Raw genomic sequence first — 18,051 nt, 5'->3', positions numbered from 1 at the left:
CATTCAGAGGGCGGTACCCCATCTCATATCATTCCCTACCTCATCCGAGACTAACGCTTCGCTGGCACCATCACTCACTGCTTACGGTCGCCATTTCTGCCCCTCTTCGGGATGGCTACAAGTGCGCTGCCCATCCGCCATGGCCAGCATGGATCGGCAAAGGCTCATCGTAGCGACATCCAGTCCGGACGACTGGCCTGTCTGAGGCCCCCCTGGCCACGGTATGTCTGCTAACCGTGTCACAAGCCATGCGTTTCCCCCAGCCTGTCGGGCAGAGGGCCAAGCCGCAGCGCGCCAGTTGGCCTGTGGCCCCTTGTCTCCGGGCTGCCCAGCCAACCCTCCCCTAACTTGCCTGCACCTCGGAGCTGCCCCCTGGTTCAAGCTTCTCCTTCTCTCTGCTGCTGCCTCCGCCTCCCTGCCCACTACTCTGTGCTACCGCCCCCTCCTCTCCCCCAGTCACCCTCTTGTACTACCCTCGCCAAGCAGTGCCACTGTGATGGTCGCGTGCCCGCCAGCCTCCTCCCTTCGCGCACAGCCCACCGCGCGCTCCTCACACATGGTTGCTCAGCCACTACTGCGCTGCAGTTCTTTGCTCGTTCCGCCCGACCGCCGTGTCGTGCTGTCTCTTTCACGCAGGCTGCGGTCCCGCCCCCACCCACCCTCACATCAGGAGCCTGCCTGGGGTGTCCAAGCCACACAGAGTGTCCAGCTCCTCGAGTCGCCCTCTCCCTCCCTCTCAATGTCAGAGAGCTCCCTCCGGGTGGTCTCAGGGGGCCTCGCCGCGCTGCATGGCGATGTTCGTTGCGGCCAGCCATGTGGGACTCGACAATGGTGCCGATGGTTTTGAGTTATGGCACGTGGGGACCGATCTTCTCCTCCATTTTCCGGGTGGCCTACACTAGGACTTCCTACTCAGAGCAACGCCCACGACCGTCTGCGCAGTGCCTTCACCTCTCGGAGCAGTCCGCCGGGTGGCCCGTGCCGTCCAGAGCAGATCTGTCCCGTGATTTTAGTGGTCTCCCGGGGTTTAGCCGTTTTCCAACGTTTGAGAACAGAAGTTCCAGCTGCCTCCTGTCCTCCAGCCCCAGAGAGCCCCCAGAGATGTTCCTCTTTCCTCGCCCTGGGCGCCCGTCCCCCTGCGTTTGCCTCTCATCCTCCTCCCTGGTCGGGCTGCGTGTGCTTGCTCCTTCCTCCCCGCCTCATTCCCATACTCGGCCGCTCGGGCCCGCAGCAGACAGCACTTGCCGCCTCCTGCTCGAGTTATGAGCTCCCATCCTCTGCTCTGCATTACACTCTGCCGACACGTCGCCGCCCTCTGCTCCCGGCTCCGCCCTGGTAACCTGTCCTCTCTCTCCGCAGCCAGTACCTGCTCCCTCCATCTGACAGCCTGGCCACCTGCTGGCGGTCCAGCTGAGGAGCCCTGTGTTCTGCTGTCTCCACTCCACTGCTGACAGCGGAAAAAAACCGAAGCGATCGACCCATACCACCCGGACAGGATTCCCCATATCCTCTGGCCCGTCCTATTCCAATGATACTGGACAGCCTCCCCTCAAAGGCAAAGAGCTGCCTGTCCTGGTCTCGCGAAACTGTCTGCACAAGCTGTCTCAGGCGTCCCACTGCTTGGCAGTCGCAGCACCCGATCCATCCCGCGATCCCCCTTCCCCGATCCTCGAGGTCCTCCGACTCTCCGCTTCTCCCCCAATCCCCGGTTTCCCGCAGGCTCTGGGACCTGCCCCTGCCCTGGGGACCACCACACTCCCCCTATGATCCTGTACCTCCTGCACGCTACTCCATAACCTCGTCAAAGCAGATCTCAGCAAGCAGCCGAGTTTCGCAGGGTCAGCCAGTGAGCCCACCTCTCAGCTGCACACCATCTTCTCCGTGACTCCACCCGCCTTCCTCCCCCCCCAGGTATCCTCCTTCCAGTGGCCTCAGCCTTCTTTCCTTCTCCTGGTGCTTCTCCTGTTTTCCAGAAGCCTCATTTCCTGAGTTTTTCCCAACGCCTGCCTGAGTGGACCAGCTGCTAGTCGCACTACATGGACGTCCTCTCATCTGACATTCTTATTCATACACAAAATCCTTCCGACATTTTCTGGAGCCAGTGTTGAGCTCTCAGAGGAAAGGCAGCCGGCATCTCCTTCATCGGATATTCGTGGATCTCTTGATATGCATCAAACATTAATACTGAGCCTGTTGCCTGGCACCTCTACGAGGCGCCACTCGCCTCTGCCGCACTGGCGCCCTTCGCTTCCTGCCCCATCTGGCCCATGTCACCTGGTCCTCGTCCCAGTCCCCACGCCTCACCCTTCCACCCCTGGGCTAGCAGCAATCCATGAGACGATGCAGCCTTTCTCCCGCAGTCTGCACTCCTGCCACATCTCACTCTGACCCCACCGCCTAGGTAAGGCTTGGGAATCACCTAAAATGAATTGCAGCAATCATCAAGAAGAGAAAGAAATTACTCACCTCAGTGTACTGGGTGTTCTTGAGATGTGTGTGTTCTCTATCCCATTCCAGACCCGCCCCTCCACTGTCGGAGAGTAGCCGCAAGAAGGAACTGAGGAGCGGACGGGGGCCGGGGGGTATATATATATATATATAGGCCGCTCCAGCAGCGCCGGCGCCCCGCCCGCCCGTGTTAGGCTAAAAATGTTCCGAAGAACCGTGCACGCTCGGCGCGCACACCTACATGGAATGCATAGGAGCAACACATCTCGAAGAACCACAGTTACTACAGCTGAGTAACCGTCTTTTTCAGGGCCTGAGGGCTGAGCACAAAAGTCCTCCCCTGTTGTGCAATTCCTGCTGTTGTGCAGGGGGCTAGCGAGCCCCGACTTGCTGTGTGGTGTGCAGCGGCGCTGTTGTGCCAATAGACGCGCATGTCACTGCCCCAGAGCTTACAGGAGACGATAAGATGCTGTGCACAAGCGTGTGGGGCATGTCATTAACTGCGCTCCGATTCCTTGCTTGCAGCAATTGTACCAGACGCTGTCTGACTTCGACATTCGATTCTACATGTATGAAATCCTAAAGGTGAGTGCCCCGAGACAGAGGTGATGGGTGGGTGCTCTGTATTGCAGTGACCGGGGGTGAGGTGCTATGTCTCCTCCTTGTAGTCAGAATGCAAAGGCAGGAGGCAGGGCACAGCAGCCAGTTGGCTACACAACGCCCCTGAGTTGGTGCCTGCTAGTCACGTGGGATGGCTTCCTGAGCAGCAACGCAAGGAGCTCACAGGTAAATCCCAGGCAGGGCGGAGGAAGCAGGCTGTAGAGTTTGTTGGTGAGTGGGACGATGTCTTGGGATGTGGAGGTCCCAAAGTCACTGACTGGTTGAGGTCCTGTGACCCTGAGAAACCATCCATCCTCCTTCCCCACTTCAGGCCCAGTGTCAGGATTGGCGTTAGTTGCAAGCAGCTTGCATGGGGGAGCGTGTGGTTTTCTAAGCTGGCTGGCCGGCGTGAAGAGGGGGAATCAGCGCTTTATCTAGGTGTCACCTGGGCCTGCATTACAAGCATCACCCGTCCAGCCACAGGCTGGCCACAATCCCATTGTGCAGCTCCTTAGGTGCCTCCTGTGACTATCGGAATGCGGGCGCTTGAGAAGCAAGGCAGAAATGAACCCTAGGTCTCACCCTTGGCGCTGGGCCGGACCGGTGAGAGTCTGCGACTGAGAATTGAACCTGGGAGTTTTGTACTAACCCCTAGGCCAGGGGTCAGCTTGGGAAACCAGAGATCAGGGCTGGGGTGGAACTGGCACCAGTGCAGCAGGGGTAGCCGAAGTGCAGACCACTGTATGGTCGTTAATGCTGCCCGTGGCTACTGGGGGGTTTAATTGAGCATCCTGGCAGAGCCCTCCTCTAGGTGAGTTTGGTCACAAAGGACCCGATTTTCCTGCCGCAGGAATGCAGAGAGGTCGGAAGCAGGAGAGTATATTGATTGGGTGATCAATCCTAGGGGCTTATCTGGGGCAGGAAAAGGGCTGCACCTGAACAGAGCCCGGAGAGTGTGTGGGCTCAGATCTCGGGGTTCGTGTCAGTGAAGCGGTGACGGCTCTGGGTGTTCAGCCACGAAGGTCCTGCGGGTGCATGGCCCGTGACTCTCTCCCTCTGCTACAGCTGCTGCCAAACCTTCCATCTGATAGTGCCCAGTGCACTGACTGTGCCTAGGTGCACAGGGGGATTTGCTAGTCAGTGACATGACGCTGCCTCTGTTCTGTTCCCAGGCACTGGATTACTGTCACAGCATGGGGGTCATGCACAGAGACGTCAAGCCACACAACGTCATGATAGACCACGAGCACAGAAAGGTACGGTGGGGCCTCCACAAAAGCCCGCACTGGAACGTGCCTTTCTTCCCTTCCTCTGCCCGAGACACGCTGCTGAGCAGCACCGGAGAGCTCACTTGTGTGTGTGATGAGGAAAGCAGCTGCTGCTGATCCGGCCCCCCGCCCACAGTGAGCCCCGGCTTCCAAACTCGGCTTCCAAGGCCCAATAAAGAAACCTCCTGAAAATAGCAGAGCCAGAGTCCTCCTCTTGCACACTCGTGTGCACATTTGCTCATGCTTCTCCTTTGTGCTCCCTCAGGCTCATTTACACACCGGGCCCATCCTGATCAGAAATGTAGCGGCAGTTTGCTTAGCTGTGCTTTTAATACCATTGCTTCCCTTGGCCAGGCGGCTGAGTTAGTGCCGCTTGGGGCTAATATGCTCACAGCCCTTTCCCCGCGCTGTGTTCCAGTCTCTCGCTCCCACCTCCGACAGGGAGGACATGGCGGCAGTGGGAACCGGGGGCTGGTGGTATGCAGGCAGCAAGTGGGTTGGAGTGGAGCCTTGCCTGGAAAGAGACTGACCAGCCCTGGCTATAGCAGGTCCCCAGCAGGCTCCAGCCTGGGGTGATGAATTTGCAGCTGTCCCCCAACACTCCTGGTTGTCTGGGGATACAGGTGCCCATAAAAACCGCACCTGTATCTAGTAAACTCGGTTTTATTTGCCACCTGTTTGTCAGTAACTTGGGCTTGTAACTGTAACTTTAGATTGCTCCCAGAGCCTTTGTAGTGAGCCGCCATCTGGGACCCTGAAAACCCCAGGACTTCAAAGGGAGGCTGCTCGGAGAGCTGTGCTGGTCATTCTCGTGTCAAGGGCAAAACCACCTATTGCCAGCAAACTCCTGTGATCCTTAGCAGGGAAAGAAAGTTCTCTCTCAGGGGCCATGTTCTGCCACTTCCTTCTGCGGGGGAGGTGAGGCCAGGCCCACCTGTTCCGGGTCACTTCCCCTTCAGTTATCCACAGCACCTTCCCATCTCCGCCACGGACTTACTGCAGGGCTTCGGGCAAGTCATTTCCCCTCTGGGGCGAATATTGACCTACTTCAAGGGGCTGTTTGTGGAGCTTGGTAGGAATTTGCTCACATTTAGAAAGTGCTTTGAGATCCTCAGATGTGTTGTGTTCATTGAGATGGAATAAATGGGCCCAAAGGTGTAACGTGACCTGAAACTGTCCAGCACTGAACAGTGTTAAGCAGAGTTTGGGGTTTGGTCCGCAGAGGAGAGCTGCCTGCTTAGTCCCTGGCAAACACCCCAGTAACGCGCTTTTTAACCTTTCCTGAAGGATACGGAAAAGGAGGAAAACCATTTGAAATGTCAGGCGATGGGTAAAGCTTTCATTTCAGTACCATCCCTTGTTCCCTTTCCCTTTAGCTGGACAGAGATTTTTAGAAGGAAAATGCCCCTGGTCTGACAGCCTCTTAGCTGTTGTTAAAGATCGGAATGACTGTCCTTTTGAGGAAGAGAGACCTTGGTAGAGATGGGCTGGAGCTGCTGCTAAAGTCCAATCCCGTTTCATAAGAGAGAAATGATGACAAACACGCACGCAAGGGGAATGCAAAGCAGCAAAGATAGCAAATGCAGCTTCTGTCTCTGGTGTTCTCTGACTCGCAGCCTCGCGGCTGGAAGACACTAGCATGGCATGCGGTTTGATCAGCTGCTCCGAGACTTGGCAAACTTTGTAGCAGCATTGGGTGTTCAGGGCATTGCATTTAGCTGCCTTTCTGGTCACAAGATGTCCAGTCTTGTCTGACTACGCTAGACGCTCTTTAGACAGCAGGCAGAAGGAGAGGGCTGGGAAGGAGAAGAAATAAGGCAGGGAAGAAAAAGGACACGGGGTGGAGGGGGAGACACGTGTTCGGGATTTAGCGAGAGATGGTGGAGGTGGTGATGTCGTCAGTTTCCCCCTCTGGCCTGGCCTGGGCAGGGCGTCTCTCAGGGCTAGGGTGGGGCTGGCAGCCATAATGGTGAAGCTTAGTCGTCCCCTCCCCTTGCCTTGCAGTCAGCGTCACGGTGGCAGCTTTTCCCCAGAAAGTCTCCTTTTGAGGACCCCAAAAGGGAGAAATGGTGGGAAACCCCTTCCCTCTCCTCCTTATTTTGTTCACCAATTAGGCCTAATTTCTGACATTCCAGTTTTGTTCCCTGATTTCAGGTCCCACCCTTCTGGTTACCAGGCATGATCTTAACACAGTCCTTGAGTTATGTCTGGGGCTGATTCAGTCTGTCTCCAGTTGCGCCTTTTCCCATCAGCATTTGTTGTTCTAGGTTTCTGAGACTCTGTATAAACGTTCTCAGGTTTGATAGGTTCGCTCACAAGTAGGGTACGTTTGTAGGCCCAGTTATCACAGCAGCTGAAAACGCAGAGTTTCTGGTTTTCCGCTGCGGTTCCTGAGTCTCCCTGGCCTTGAGATCCCCCTGGGAAGGGCAGAGTGCTGGCCCGGTAATGGCGCTGTCTCTTTCCCACTACAGCTGCGACTGATAGACTGGGGCCTGGCTGAGTTCTATCACCCTGGGCAGGAGTACAATGTCCGCGTGGCCTCCAGGTATTTCAAGGGACCGGAGCTCTTGGTAGACTACCAGGTACGTTAAGAAGCCGAGCAGGTGAACAGTGCCAGCTGCTGGCCGTGCCGGTCCTTGCAGCGATTGTGCAGCCTTTGTACAGGTCGGGGCTCCTGTTCCTCGTCGGCTCCTGGGGGGGGAGTGGAAATACACACTGGCAAGCGGTGGGGGTGCAGCTGTTCTGTGCCCCCAGACACACCATGCAGGGCTGGGCAGTGTCTGTGCAGCTCTCCCCTAAGAAGGGGTGTTACAGGATAAGACATTGGGGCTGATTCTCAGAGAAAAGAGAGACTGTGGCATCAAACTAGAATCTGTCCAAGGGGTGAAAGGGCCACCATGGATGCAGGGGAGGGGACCTGGCCAGGATGAGGCCATGCTGAAAGGAGTGTGGCGGGGGGACAAGTGAGGCAATGAATATAAACGAGTGCGACACAGCTGGGAGGGCTCCTCTGGGTGGGAGGAGAAAGGAAGGTGGTAGAAGAGTGACCATGAAATGCAGGTGAAACCCAGGCCTGTGAACAAGAGACTGAGGGCCCTGGGCTACCGGCATCTTGGAAGGGGAACTGTCAGCCAAACTGACACCCCCTGTTCTCTGCCGGAGGCTGAGGGATCAACTCGGGGTTTGTGGTGCAGGAGGGCAGGGCCTGATCTCTCTCCGGAGCCAGTGGTAGCTGGCTGGGGGTGCTTGGAGCTGCTGCTGACTCCACCTCTCTCCCCTTGGCTTTCCAGATGTATGACTACAGCCTGGACATGTGGAGTTTAGGCTGCATGTTGGCCAGTATGATCTTCCGGAAGGAGCCCTTCTTCCACGGCCATGATAACTATGACCAGGTGAGCTGAGGGTGTCGGGGTGCAGGACCCCACACAGCCCCTCCTTTACTCTCTAGCTGTCTTTCTGCACGAACCAGGTGAGACTCGCTGGATGAGAGATTGCGTCAGTGCTCTGTTCTCTAGAGTATCGGCTCCGGCAGCCCTGCACTTGCCAGCAGGCCTAGAACAGACCAGCCACCAGCTCTCCGGAGCAATCCTGGGACAACAGACCGGCCCTCTAGAGAACCAGGACAGTAACCACCTGCACAAGCAGGCGTGCAACATCCGACCAGTGCGTGCAGCCTCGTGTGCGCGGCACCCGAGGAGAACTAGGGGGCTGCACCCAGGGCTTAATTTGTAACCAAAGGGGGGCCAGGCTCAAGCAATTGTTTTATTTTCATAAATGAAGCTGCCGGGCCCGGCGGCGCCGGGGGCTCTGACCGGCCGGGCGCGGGGGGCTGGGACCGGCCGGGCCCGGCGGCGCGGGGGCTCTGACTGGCCGGGCGCGGGGGGCTCTGAGTGGCACAGGGGCTCTGACCGGCCGGGCCTGGCGGCGCGGGGGCTCTGACCGGCCGGGCCCGGCGGCGCGAGGGCTCAGCCCTGGCACAAATTAAGCCCTGGTTGCACCCTTTGTTGCTTCTGTAGGCTGAGTTCATTGCACGTACCAGGGTCTTGTTGCATCCGTCCATTCCCCCAGAAGCTCCCTGTGTGCCACCCTCCCATACCCCTGTATTTCAGCGACTCCCTGCAGCCCAACTCCGCCCCTCCATCATGCCAGGGGCACCCACTGCTCCCCCCACCGTTGCTTCTCCTGGGAGATGAACATGTCGACACTGAGTGACGATGGGCGAAGCTCAGGTGGGGGTGTTAATTGAGCTATAGACAACTGCCAAGGTGCTCGAGACTGGGGCTCTGTCCCCCCCGTTTCCCCCCACACCACTAGAGCTCTGCCCGCTGAAGCTGAGAACGTTCCCTGACGTGGGCTGGAGAAGGCATTCCCAAGTTAATGCTCCATCTGAACAAAGGCCATCCTTGAGCAAAGGGCCTTACGTCTTAGCTGACAAACACGCGTGCGTCTAAGGCTCGTGTCAGGGCTACCCTACAAACGTGCATCGGCGCAGCTGTCCCGCTGTAGCGCGTCTGGTGAAGATGCTCTAGGCCGACAGGAGACAGCTCTCCACCGGCTTAACCCCGCCTCGGTAGCTGTGTCACCCACAGCGCTGTCTACACGGGGGGTTAGGTCGGTGTAACTGCGTCGCTCGGGGGTGGATTTTTCACACCCCGGAGTGATGTCGTTATCCCAAAGGAAGTGTGTGGTGTAGTCCTGGTCTTGGTGTACACATATCCTGGCACGGCTGTGTTGGTGGGTGTGAAATAACCACCGCCCGAGTGCCATAGCTGTGCTGGCAACCCCCCAGCTGTGCTGACAACCGCAGCTCTGCCAACAGACGGGAGCTGCTGTCAGCACAGCTAATGCTGCCTGGAGGTGCTATTCCTACATGGGCTGGAAATCTCCTCCTGCTGGCGTCCATGCGAGGGGGCTCGTCTGGCATCAGCTCTGTCGTGCAGATGTAGCTGAAATCATAGTGCCCATCAAACCTTGCTGTCAGCCAGGCCCTGGGCCCTCCCCTGCACCCTCACTGGTCTCCGCTGGCCTGTCACCTCTGCTGTCAGCAGCAGCTGAGCAGAGACCCTTCACTGCACTCTGCGGATCCTCCTACACGGGGCTCCCCTCCCGTTCTGAGTCGGGGAGCAGCAGTAAATATGGATGTGCTGGCGTTACTGATGCCAATGGTCTAGCTCTGTTGAAAGCTGACCTAGGGCCTTGTAACCCACCCTCTTAGCCCCTGAAGGAAGGGGCTGGTGTATCGCACCTCACTGGGGTGTTAAATCGGCCGTTAGCGGGCAGCCCCCAGAGGAGTGTTCGGAAGGCTGGGGCGATCCCTACAGACGTGCTCTGATCCAAGCACCGTCTGCATTGTCTGTGTGTTGTCCCTGGAGCGCTTGGCACGAAGGCTCCCAGTGTCAGGCAGTGAAGGGCTGGGAGGCCTGCAGCGAGGCCTCGCGTTCTGGCTCTGTGCTCTGCCGCTGGTGTGGAAAATCACGTACGGCCCAGATGTGGCCTGGTGACCCTGTCCGCGTGGGTAGGATTTGCCTACGTGCCGTTGGATTTAGTGGTGGTTCTTTCTCTCCCCTCCCCCAGCTTGTGCGGATCGCGAAGGTGCTGGGAACGGAGGATCTGTACGACTACATTGACAAGTACAACATAGAGCTGGATCCCCGCTTCAATGATATCCTAGGCAGGTGGGTGCCGGGGCAGCTGGAGTTCCTGCCTCTGCTTCCCTCCCTGAATCTCCCCTGGGGATGTGCTGACCTAGCCTCCCCCAGGTGCAGTCTCACTGCACTGGCCCCGCTTCACCCCTGCGTGGCCTTTTCTCCAGCCGGTGAGGTGAGCTGTACTCTGGCCTCTCAGTCTGTGGGCTGGAGCTATTGCTGCAGGGAGTGGCCGTGCTTAAAGCTACGATTTAGGCCCGGGTATTTTTAGTAAAAGTCACGGGCAGTAAACATGACTTGTACTATATACCCCCGAGTAACTCCTGGGTGCTCTGGGGCAGGGAGCGGCCCAGGACCGCCGCTGGTGCTCGATGGGGAGGGCAGCACGGTGGCCTGAGACTGCCCCAGCAGCCCTGGGATCAGGCGCACTGGCCGCTGCAGAAGTCTCGGGGGTCCTGGACAGTCACAGAATCCGTGATCTGTGACAGACTCACACCCGGTGTCAAGCTCCGAGGAGATAAACTGAGGCTGCTTTAGTCCTTGAATGGGAGCCTTCCCCAGACAACGGGGTCCAGGAAGGGGTAAGGGTGCTTCAGCAGGGGGCGCTCTTCCCTCGGAGCATGTACCATCCCCCAGTGTGGTGCCGGGGGTGCCGGCTGTTTTCTGGGGAGGCCTCAAAGTGAGGCCCTGGGGTCTGGATTTCATTGGTAAACTTTGGGGACGTTAGACAAAGCTGAAGCATTGTCTAGGAGAACTACAGGGAATCTCCCTCCCCACGCGTCGGAGAGAGACGGCAGGTCCCATACGTGGGGGGCAGGAGAGGCTCTAATCCGTGTAGCTAATCCCCTGCGCTTGGAAGCTCCATTCCCGTGAGTCCAGGTGGCTGTGGCAGCAGGTTCACGGAAGAACTCGTTTGGTAATAAAACCGAGACGCTAAAGCTCTCAGGACACCGAGATGCCGGGTTAGCCCTCGTGCCTGGCCAAATTCTGACTGTGTTCAGGGGAGTTCAGGGATCAGGCCCCTCAGATGAGACCTCAGCTCCCTGCAGAATAAAGCTGGTGATTCGGCTGAGGTAACCACATCCCTGCACTGGGCACCTCCGGAGCAGGGGCTCGATGTAGCCCGGTGGGTGGCTATGTAGGAAGAACAGAAGCGGGAGCTGCTGACCAGGCGTGTGCTGGTTTGCGATTAAGCGGAGCAGTGAGGCTGGCTGGTTCCTCCATCTCGGGGAGTCAGGGTCTCTGGCTGGGGGCTGTCTCATCTGCGGGGAAAGCAGGTACTGGACAGTTCCGGGGGTGTCACCGTGCTGTGGCGGGTGCATGCTGTATGGGTCGGGCCCTACCAAATCACTCTCCAGTTTGGTCAATTTCATGGTCATAGGATTTTAAAAATCATAAATTTCATGATCAGCTATTTCAGTCTGAAACGTCGGGGTGCTGTAATTGTAGGGGTGGTGTCGCGAGGTTATTGGGGGGGGGGGGCTTGCCGGAAGGCCACCCTTACTTCTGCGCTGCTGCTGGCAGCGCTGCCTTCCGAGCTGGGCACCCGGCCAACAGCCGCCGCTCTCCACCCCCAGCTCGGAAGGCAGCGCAGAAGTAAGGGTGGCAGTACCGCGACCCCCCTAAAGTAACCTTGCCCCCGCCCTTGTAACTCCCTTTTGGGTCAGGGCCCCCGATTTGAGAAATGCTGCTCTCCCCTGTGAAATCTGCATAGCACAGGGTAAAAGCGCACACAGGAGCAGAGTTCACGGGCGGTGACGTGTTTCATGGCTGTGAATTTGGCAGGGCCTGTGCATGGGCCTGCAGAGAGCCTGGGGTGCCGATGGCTGGGGCGTGCGTTAGCCAGGGGGAGCTCCAGGGGCAGCAGGCCGGGTTCCAGGCTGTCTGTCTCCCTTGCAGACACTCCCGCAAGCGATGGGAGCGCTTCGTGCACAGTGAGAACCAGCACCTCGTGAGCACGGAGGCACTCGACTTCCTGGACAAGCTGCTGCGCTACGACCACCAGACGCGACTCACTGCCCGGGAGGCCATGGAGCACCCGTACTTCTGTGCGTAGGAGCAACGCCAGCGTCGCCTTCTCTCTCCTCCAGCCAGTCTGTCCTGGCAGCCCCCATTCCCTCTCCCAGCCCTCGGCTCTCAGCCCCTGCCCCGCCTCGAGCTGTGCACTGCCGGGACCGCCCAGTCTCCTGGACAAGTGTCATTCTGGCCACAGCACGGCCAGTGCCCTCCCGTGTCTGGGCAGCAGCCTCCTTTCTGCACCTCCCCTCGGTGCAGACACCTGCTCTGCAGCCCGCTCTGTCGCTGAGCAGCGTCTCGGCCCCTCTGGCAGCCCCATGGGTCAGTTCTGGGTCCTCTGCCCTTCTCTCTTCCTGCTCAGCCATCTGCACTTTCCTTTCTCCCCACGCCCTGCTCGAGCGCTGCCCGTTCCCACCCAGGCACCGCACCTGTAAAGCGACGACTGTCCATCAGAATCAGACATGCTGCTCCCTGTGGGGAGAGAGCAGCCCCCCAAGAGCTGGATTCCCTCCCCTTTGCTGACACGCCCGATGTAGATAAACTCCGCAGGGCAGGGAGTGAGTCACCTCCTGTCTCAAGCCCCATGCACACTGCTGCTGTAGGAATGAGTCTCTCCTGTGCTCTTTCGTGGCTGCTGATAGCCAGCGTTCCCGGGGGCACCTTGCCTGCCCTGGCAGAGTGAGCTGGCGCTCCCCGTCTCTCACGGGAGTGGAGCATCCTGTGTTCAAGCACCCGGATTTCCCACTTGCCTCCCCCACCTTGGGTGTAGCTTCACCTTTGACCCTGCTGCGTGGCTGCTGCTGTCCATGGCTGCTGCTGTCCGGGATGGTGAGGGAGACCCTCCGAAAGCACCCAGCTCTCCGTGGGTTTGGAGTCTCTTGTGCGCACGGATGCTCGTCTCATTCACCCTTTCCCTTGCAGATCCCATAGCGAAAGATCCAGCCAGGATGGGCCCCTCAGCTGGACTGTCAGCCAGTAACACACCTGTCAGCTCCTCCAGTATGTTGGCAGGTAGGGTCCTGTGTTCTGGAGCCCTGTGGTAGGGAGGAGGAGTGACTCCGGTCAGGGAAGATGGGAAGGGCTGCCCTTCCTGTGCCACCCACCTGCCTGCCTCTCCAGGGAGCTGGCTTGGCATTGGGGGCCCGGCCTTCGCGCTAGAGTGGGCTAGGGGGTGCCATGAGGAGCAGCCTCTGGCCTGTTCCCTCCCTGCCATTGTTCCTTTGCTGCCTCTGCTGGCCTGACTCTCTGCCCTCTCCCTGGCACAGGTCTTACCTCAATGTCTGCAGCCCAGCCCATTGGCAGCTTGGCCGCATCGCCCGTCATCTCCTCTCCAAACGCTCTGGGGTCGCCGGTTCCTGCTGCAGCTGGAGTGCAGCCCTGAACTCAGATCTCAGCCTCTGGCTTCGAGCTCCACCACGGCTGTGCTTGCCTCCTACGCTCCTGCCCTCTTCCGCCGAGCGCTGACCCACTGCCATCTGCAGCAGCAGCTTTCCAGAAGGCAGGAACCGGGGGGCTCTCTGGAATTTTATTTGTATTTCTGTTGAGTATGAAAAAAGAGCAAAACCAGGTTCCTTTTTCCCTCTGTGCGGTAACGATCTCAAACGCTGTGGCTATGGCCGAAGGCTGATCTTGTCGTCTGTCCGGGTAAAGAGTTAGCTGCATTCTTCTCATGAGGATCATGGTTAGTGATGCAACGACAATGTAGAAATTTAAAATGGATAATAAAATTTATTTTCTATGTCCCTAACAGGACAGCATGGCCAGTGGCTTGGTGTATCCTGGGCAGGGAGTGTCTCTCGGGCGGCCACCACTAGCCAGGGTTGAGGCTAGTAATGCTCCTTCTGGAGAACTCGGATTTTAAGGCCAGAAGAGGAACCGTTCTGATCATCTAGTCTGACCCCCAACTATCATTTGTTCCCCTCTGTTGCCATAGGCAGGGGCTGGAATCCCCTGGCGTGTCCCCTCGCTCACTCACCTCCATCTGAACGTGCCGATGGGTTAGTATTGATCTGGTTCCTAGGCTGTGCCGAGGGAGCTGTGTGGAGTGTTTGCACTGGGAATCGTCCTGTTTGTCCCTCCTTCCTTGTGAGGTCCTGAAGTTCGGGCTCCAGCCCCAGCCCAACATCTGCACAGCAATTTTACAGCCTGAGCCCTGGCCAGCTGTGTAGACACCCTCCGAATCCAAGGATGGGAGGAAGCTTAGGTCCAGGTTACAGCTGGTGTCCTGACGCTGTGCTGCAGCACTGATAGGGCCTTGCTGCTTTTGGCTTTCAAATCTGAAACACCTGCTTCTGCAAACTCATCCATTGCTGCTCACCTAGAGGGGAGCTGATGCTGCCAAGCTCTCTGGTATCTGTAAAGCGAAGCCTTCGTCAACCACGTGTCTTCTCAGGGAACCTTCCTGTGTTAGCTGTTCCCAAGTTTGGGGCTGGAGACACTGGTGAGCAGCAAAGGTCTCAGTTTTCAGAGCTGACCTCTCTGCCACTAGTGATAGTGAGCAAAAAGCCTCTGGTCCAGGAACCCTCCCAGCAGCCGGGCACTGTGTAATCTCCTCAGTGAAGATAGATCTACCAAGAGCACCTTATTCGGTTCGCAGACCCCACTATGTTCATATGCCTTCCACGGCAGGGAGGGATGTTCCCCGTGACCTCTGTTCAGGGAAGATTTTTGGGGTGCTGGTGCAGAGCATTGAGACCTGATGAGGCTGTTCCCACTCGCTGTCTTCTCCAACTGATGGCTGCCACGGTTTGAAACCCCGAGCCGGCTGTGTGACCTGCAGCTGGTTGGCTTCCAAACCGTGCCAAGGGCACATCTGTACACGCGCGTGCTCCATACTCTCCATTTCCTCACCCTCGTGTTCTGCCCGGACACTAAGTGGTGGGGTCTAGTGAGGGTGAGGAACCGCGGTGGGCCAGCCTGTATTCCACCTTGGTCCCACGGCCGCCAGGCAGAGTAGGTGGCGGCTCCTTCATGGAGCTGTGAGCACGGGCAGGTACCTGGCGCGGTTCACCCGCCCCACTGCCTGGCCCTCTGCGGCATGAGGGAGACCCTGGCACATGCCTAGCTGGAGTGCGCCAGGTTGCAGCCCCTATTCTGGCTTGCACCTGCCCCTTGCCAGAACCCAGCAGGACCACTGGGATTTGAATGTCCCACAGGGCCCAGGATGTGGCCTGTCCTCCCCTCTGGCTTGGTATGAATGGCCCTGGGGTGGTTTGCTCAGGAATTCTCTCCTCGTGCAGCCTGTGTGAGGGGAGAGAAGAGGCCTGAGCCCTAGGTGGATGGAGTTCGGTTCTGCCTCCTCCATTAGCTACTCCTGGGGGGATTCTGGGCCGAAAAATCCTGCACCCAGTATTTTCAAATCCTGCTAATTCTATTTGTCAGAATAACACAATAGAATCACCCCAGTTTCAATTATTTTGGGTCATTTATTTCAAAATACAGACAAAAAAGATGCAGGAATTTGAGAGACAGATTCCTTCCTAGGCGTATTAATACAGAACCCGGAGTAATGATTCCTTTAACCTACACCCCAGAACCGGATTTCCCGCACCCCCCAGGAGCAGTGCAAAGCCGGGGGGGCGTCAGGGGTGGCAGAGGGAGAGGGAAGTAGATTGCTGGGAAGGAACCTGGGTGTGAACTTGGAGGGTTGTTGGGTGTGGGTGGGAAAAGTAGGGAAGAGGGTGGTGGGTTTTTTTGGGGGGTGGGGGCAGAGGGGGACTGTTAAGGAACTTCCCCCATGCAGGCCCTGGGCTGACCCGACCCCTAGCCTCCCCTTCAGTCAGGCACATCCGTCCCTGTCCCTCCACCCCCACTCCTCCCATTGCCATGTGGCTCTGAGCCCCCACTCAGCCAGTCTCTTGTCCCTGCCCCCCCGTTCCCCCCTCAGTCACCCTCTGTCCCGCTGCATCCCCTCCCCCGTCACCATGTGTCCCTGCACCTCCCTCCCTCCCTCTGGTGGCCCTGTGCCTCCACTCCCCCTCAGCCCCTGCCCCGCTCTGTCCCCCCCCCTCCCCCAGCACCCTGCGCTGGCTGGCTCCTGACACGGCCCCTGGGCGCTGGGGAGAAGGCAGCTCCTTCTCTTCCCTAGCTGGGATAGGCACTGAGGAGGTGGAGCATGTGACCGTTCCCCCACCAGCCCTGGCCACCGATGGAAATGGTGGGTAATCACAGGCAGGCAGCTCCCCCAGCCCCTGCTTCCCCTGCACTCAGCTCCTTGCCCGGCTGCTTGGGTGAGCGCACGGCCGGTCCCCCACCTCTGGGCCTGCCGCTAGGGCCGTTTGCAGTAGCTCTGGGACCTTTCTGGCCCGGGGGGGGGGGGCTGCTAGATGCAAGGGAAGGGGCCTTGTAGGCAGTTGGGCAGTGGTGCAGTACAAGGAAGGTTCCCTCCCCGGGGGCTGGCAGGTGCTGACTGGGTCCCTTCGCGGCTGCCCAGCTCCAGCAGGCCTAGGGAGCCTTGGCTGGGAGGTGCTCACTTCCTCTTGAGAGCAGCTGGTCTGCGTCACCTGCCCAGGAGGGGTCAGCTCCTATCCGCCAGCTGGGGCCCTTGGTGTTCCTCTGCCCCTAGCGCCCCCCCCCCCCCATGCCTGCTGCCACAGTGGGGCAGCCAGTCCCCCACTCACCGCAGGCCAGCTGTGCACAGCTACGGCTCCCTCACCCCTGGCTGGAAGAGCAGCACCACCCCTGTTCCCTCGGGCCTCGCCCCTGGCCTGCGCTGGGCTCCCTTTGCTCTTTGGTTCTGCTCCCATCCACACCCAGCAGCGCCTGGAGCCTCTTGGAGGGAAGCTTAATTGCTCTGCTGCTCCGTGCTGCTCCGGCACTGATACGGGCTTCCCCCTCCAGCTCCGCTGGCAGCAGGGCTGGCCTGAGGCCCGGAGATGCTCTGCCTCCCTGCAGAGGGGTCAGCAACAACTGCTCGTTTCCGTTAACTGCCTCTAGAAACCCTTCCAGGAGGTGGGAGGAATCAGTGCAGAGACTCGGCTGCAGGGGCAAAGCCCCAGCAACTGCTCCGCCCCTTTGTGCAGCCCTATTACCGCTGCAGCCACTGCCCTGCCCGAGCTCCCTGCTGGGGGCCGGGCCTGCAGCCACTGCCCTGCCCGAGCTCCCTGCTGGGGGCCGGGCCTGCACCCACTGCCCTGCCCGAGCTCCCTGCTGGGGGCCGGGCCTGCAGCCACTGGCCCTGGGACTCTGCCAGGGGAGTAGTGAAGGAGGTGGGGGGAGGGCCAGTCCTCCCACTTCCAGCTGGAGCTGACCCTGCTGGAAGACTGGAGGCAGCCCCCACCCCCAGAAGAAGGGTAGGACTAGCAGCTGGCTGCAGCCCACCCCCTCTGTGCCTTACACTGACCAGGTACCCTCAGGCCAGGGTCTCCTTTCCTCTGAGATGCCATGACCACCCTCTCCTTAGCTGCACCAGCCCAGGGTGCCACCTCCCACCCTCCAGTCCTGGGCAGTGGGTAGGGGGAACCCTCACGGGAGGCAGCTGCTCAGGTCAGTTTATCTAGGAAATCAGCCGTTTGTTAGGTACTTAGAAGGGAGTTAGGTTACGGTCATGGAGCCAGGGCCAAAGGTGCACGGGCAGGGCCTGCTCCAGGCACCAGCGTAGGGAAGCAGGTGCTCAGAGCGACACTCCATCCAGTATCAGGGTCTGGGGTAGGACCCTCATTCCCTCTCTGCCTCTCTGAGCTGCTGCTGAATTGCCACCGCAGGGGAACAGAGGGAGGATGCGCCCCTGAATGTCCGTCAAAGAAGTGGTGGGATGGAGCTAAAGTGCTGCTGCTCATCTTCCTCCCCCACCCCCTTGTGCCACTTGGGGCAGCAGAAAAGCTGGAGCTGGCCCTGTGCACGGGGGTGGTAAACTGCCACCTCCCTTCAGTGAGTACATGGCCAAGAGGGACTCTGCTGGGCCTTGAAGCTGGGGTTGGAGGAGTTTTCATCTCTTCCATGCTAGCAGCTTGGCAGACTTACTTGCCTTCTGCCGCAGTAGTAAGGGGGGTAGTATTACTCCTCTTCAAGGAGGCACCCTGCCTTGTCTTTCCAGGGCTGAGATTAGGGTTGGACGGGACCTCAGGAGGTCATCT

At 58.9% G+C, this 18,051-nt stretch overlaps 1 protein-coding gene across 2 annotated transcripts in view; it reads left to right on the top strand.

The window, feature by feature from the left end:
- The window catches only part of LOC120397888 (casein kinase II subunit alpha-like), a 49,716-nt gene extending 35,992 nt beyond the window's left edge, over positions 1–13,724 (top strand). For both annotated transcript variants that reach the window (XM_039524523.1, XM_039524524.1), the window contains 8 exons: positions 2,974–3,033; positions 4,221–4,304; positions 6,788–6,898; positions 7,607–7,708; positions 9,891–9,991; positions 11,861–12,009; positions 12,899–12,988; positions 13,243–13,724. In XM_039524523.1, coding sequence (XP_039380457.1) covers positions 2,974–3,033; positions 4,221–4,304; positions 6,788–6,898; positions 7,607–7,708; positions 9,891–9,991; positions 11,861–12,009; positions 12,899–12,988; positions 13,243–13,358 — 813 coding nt within the window. In that variant the 3' untranslated portion in view covers positions 13,359–13,724. The remainder of the gene's footprint in view (positions 1–2,973; positions 3,034–4,220; positions 4,305–6,787; positions 6,899–7,606; positions 7,709–9,890; positions 9,992–11,860; positions 12,010–12,898; positions 12,989–13,242) is intronic.
- The last annotated feature ends 4,327 nt before the right edge of the window (positions 13,725–18,051 follow it).

Source organism: Mauremys reevesii, linkage group 2 (assembly GCF_016161935.1).
Source record: "Mauremys reevesii isolate NIE-2019 linkage group 2, ASM1616193v1, whole genome shotgun sequence".
NCBI lineage: Eukaryota > Metazoa > Chordata > Testudines > Geoemydidae > Mauremys > Mauremys reevesii.
Note: the sequence above shows the minus strand (reverse complement) of the source record. Positions and strands in the feature narration are given on the sequence as shown.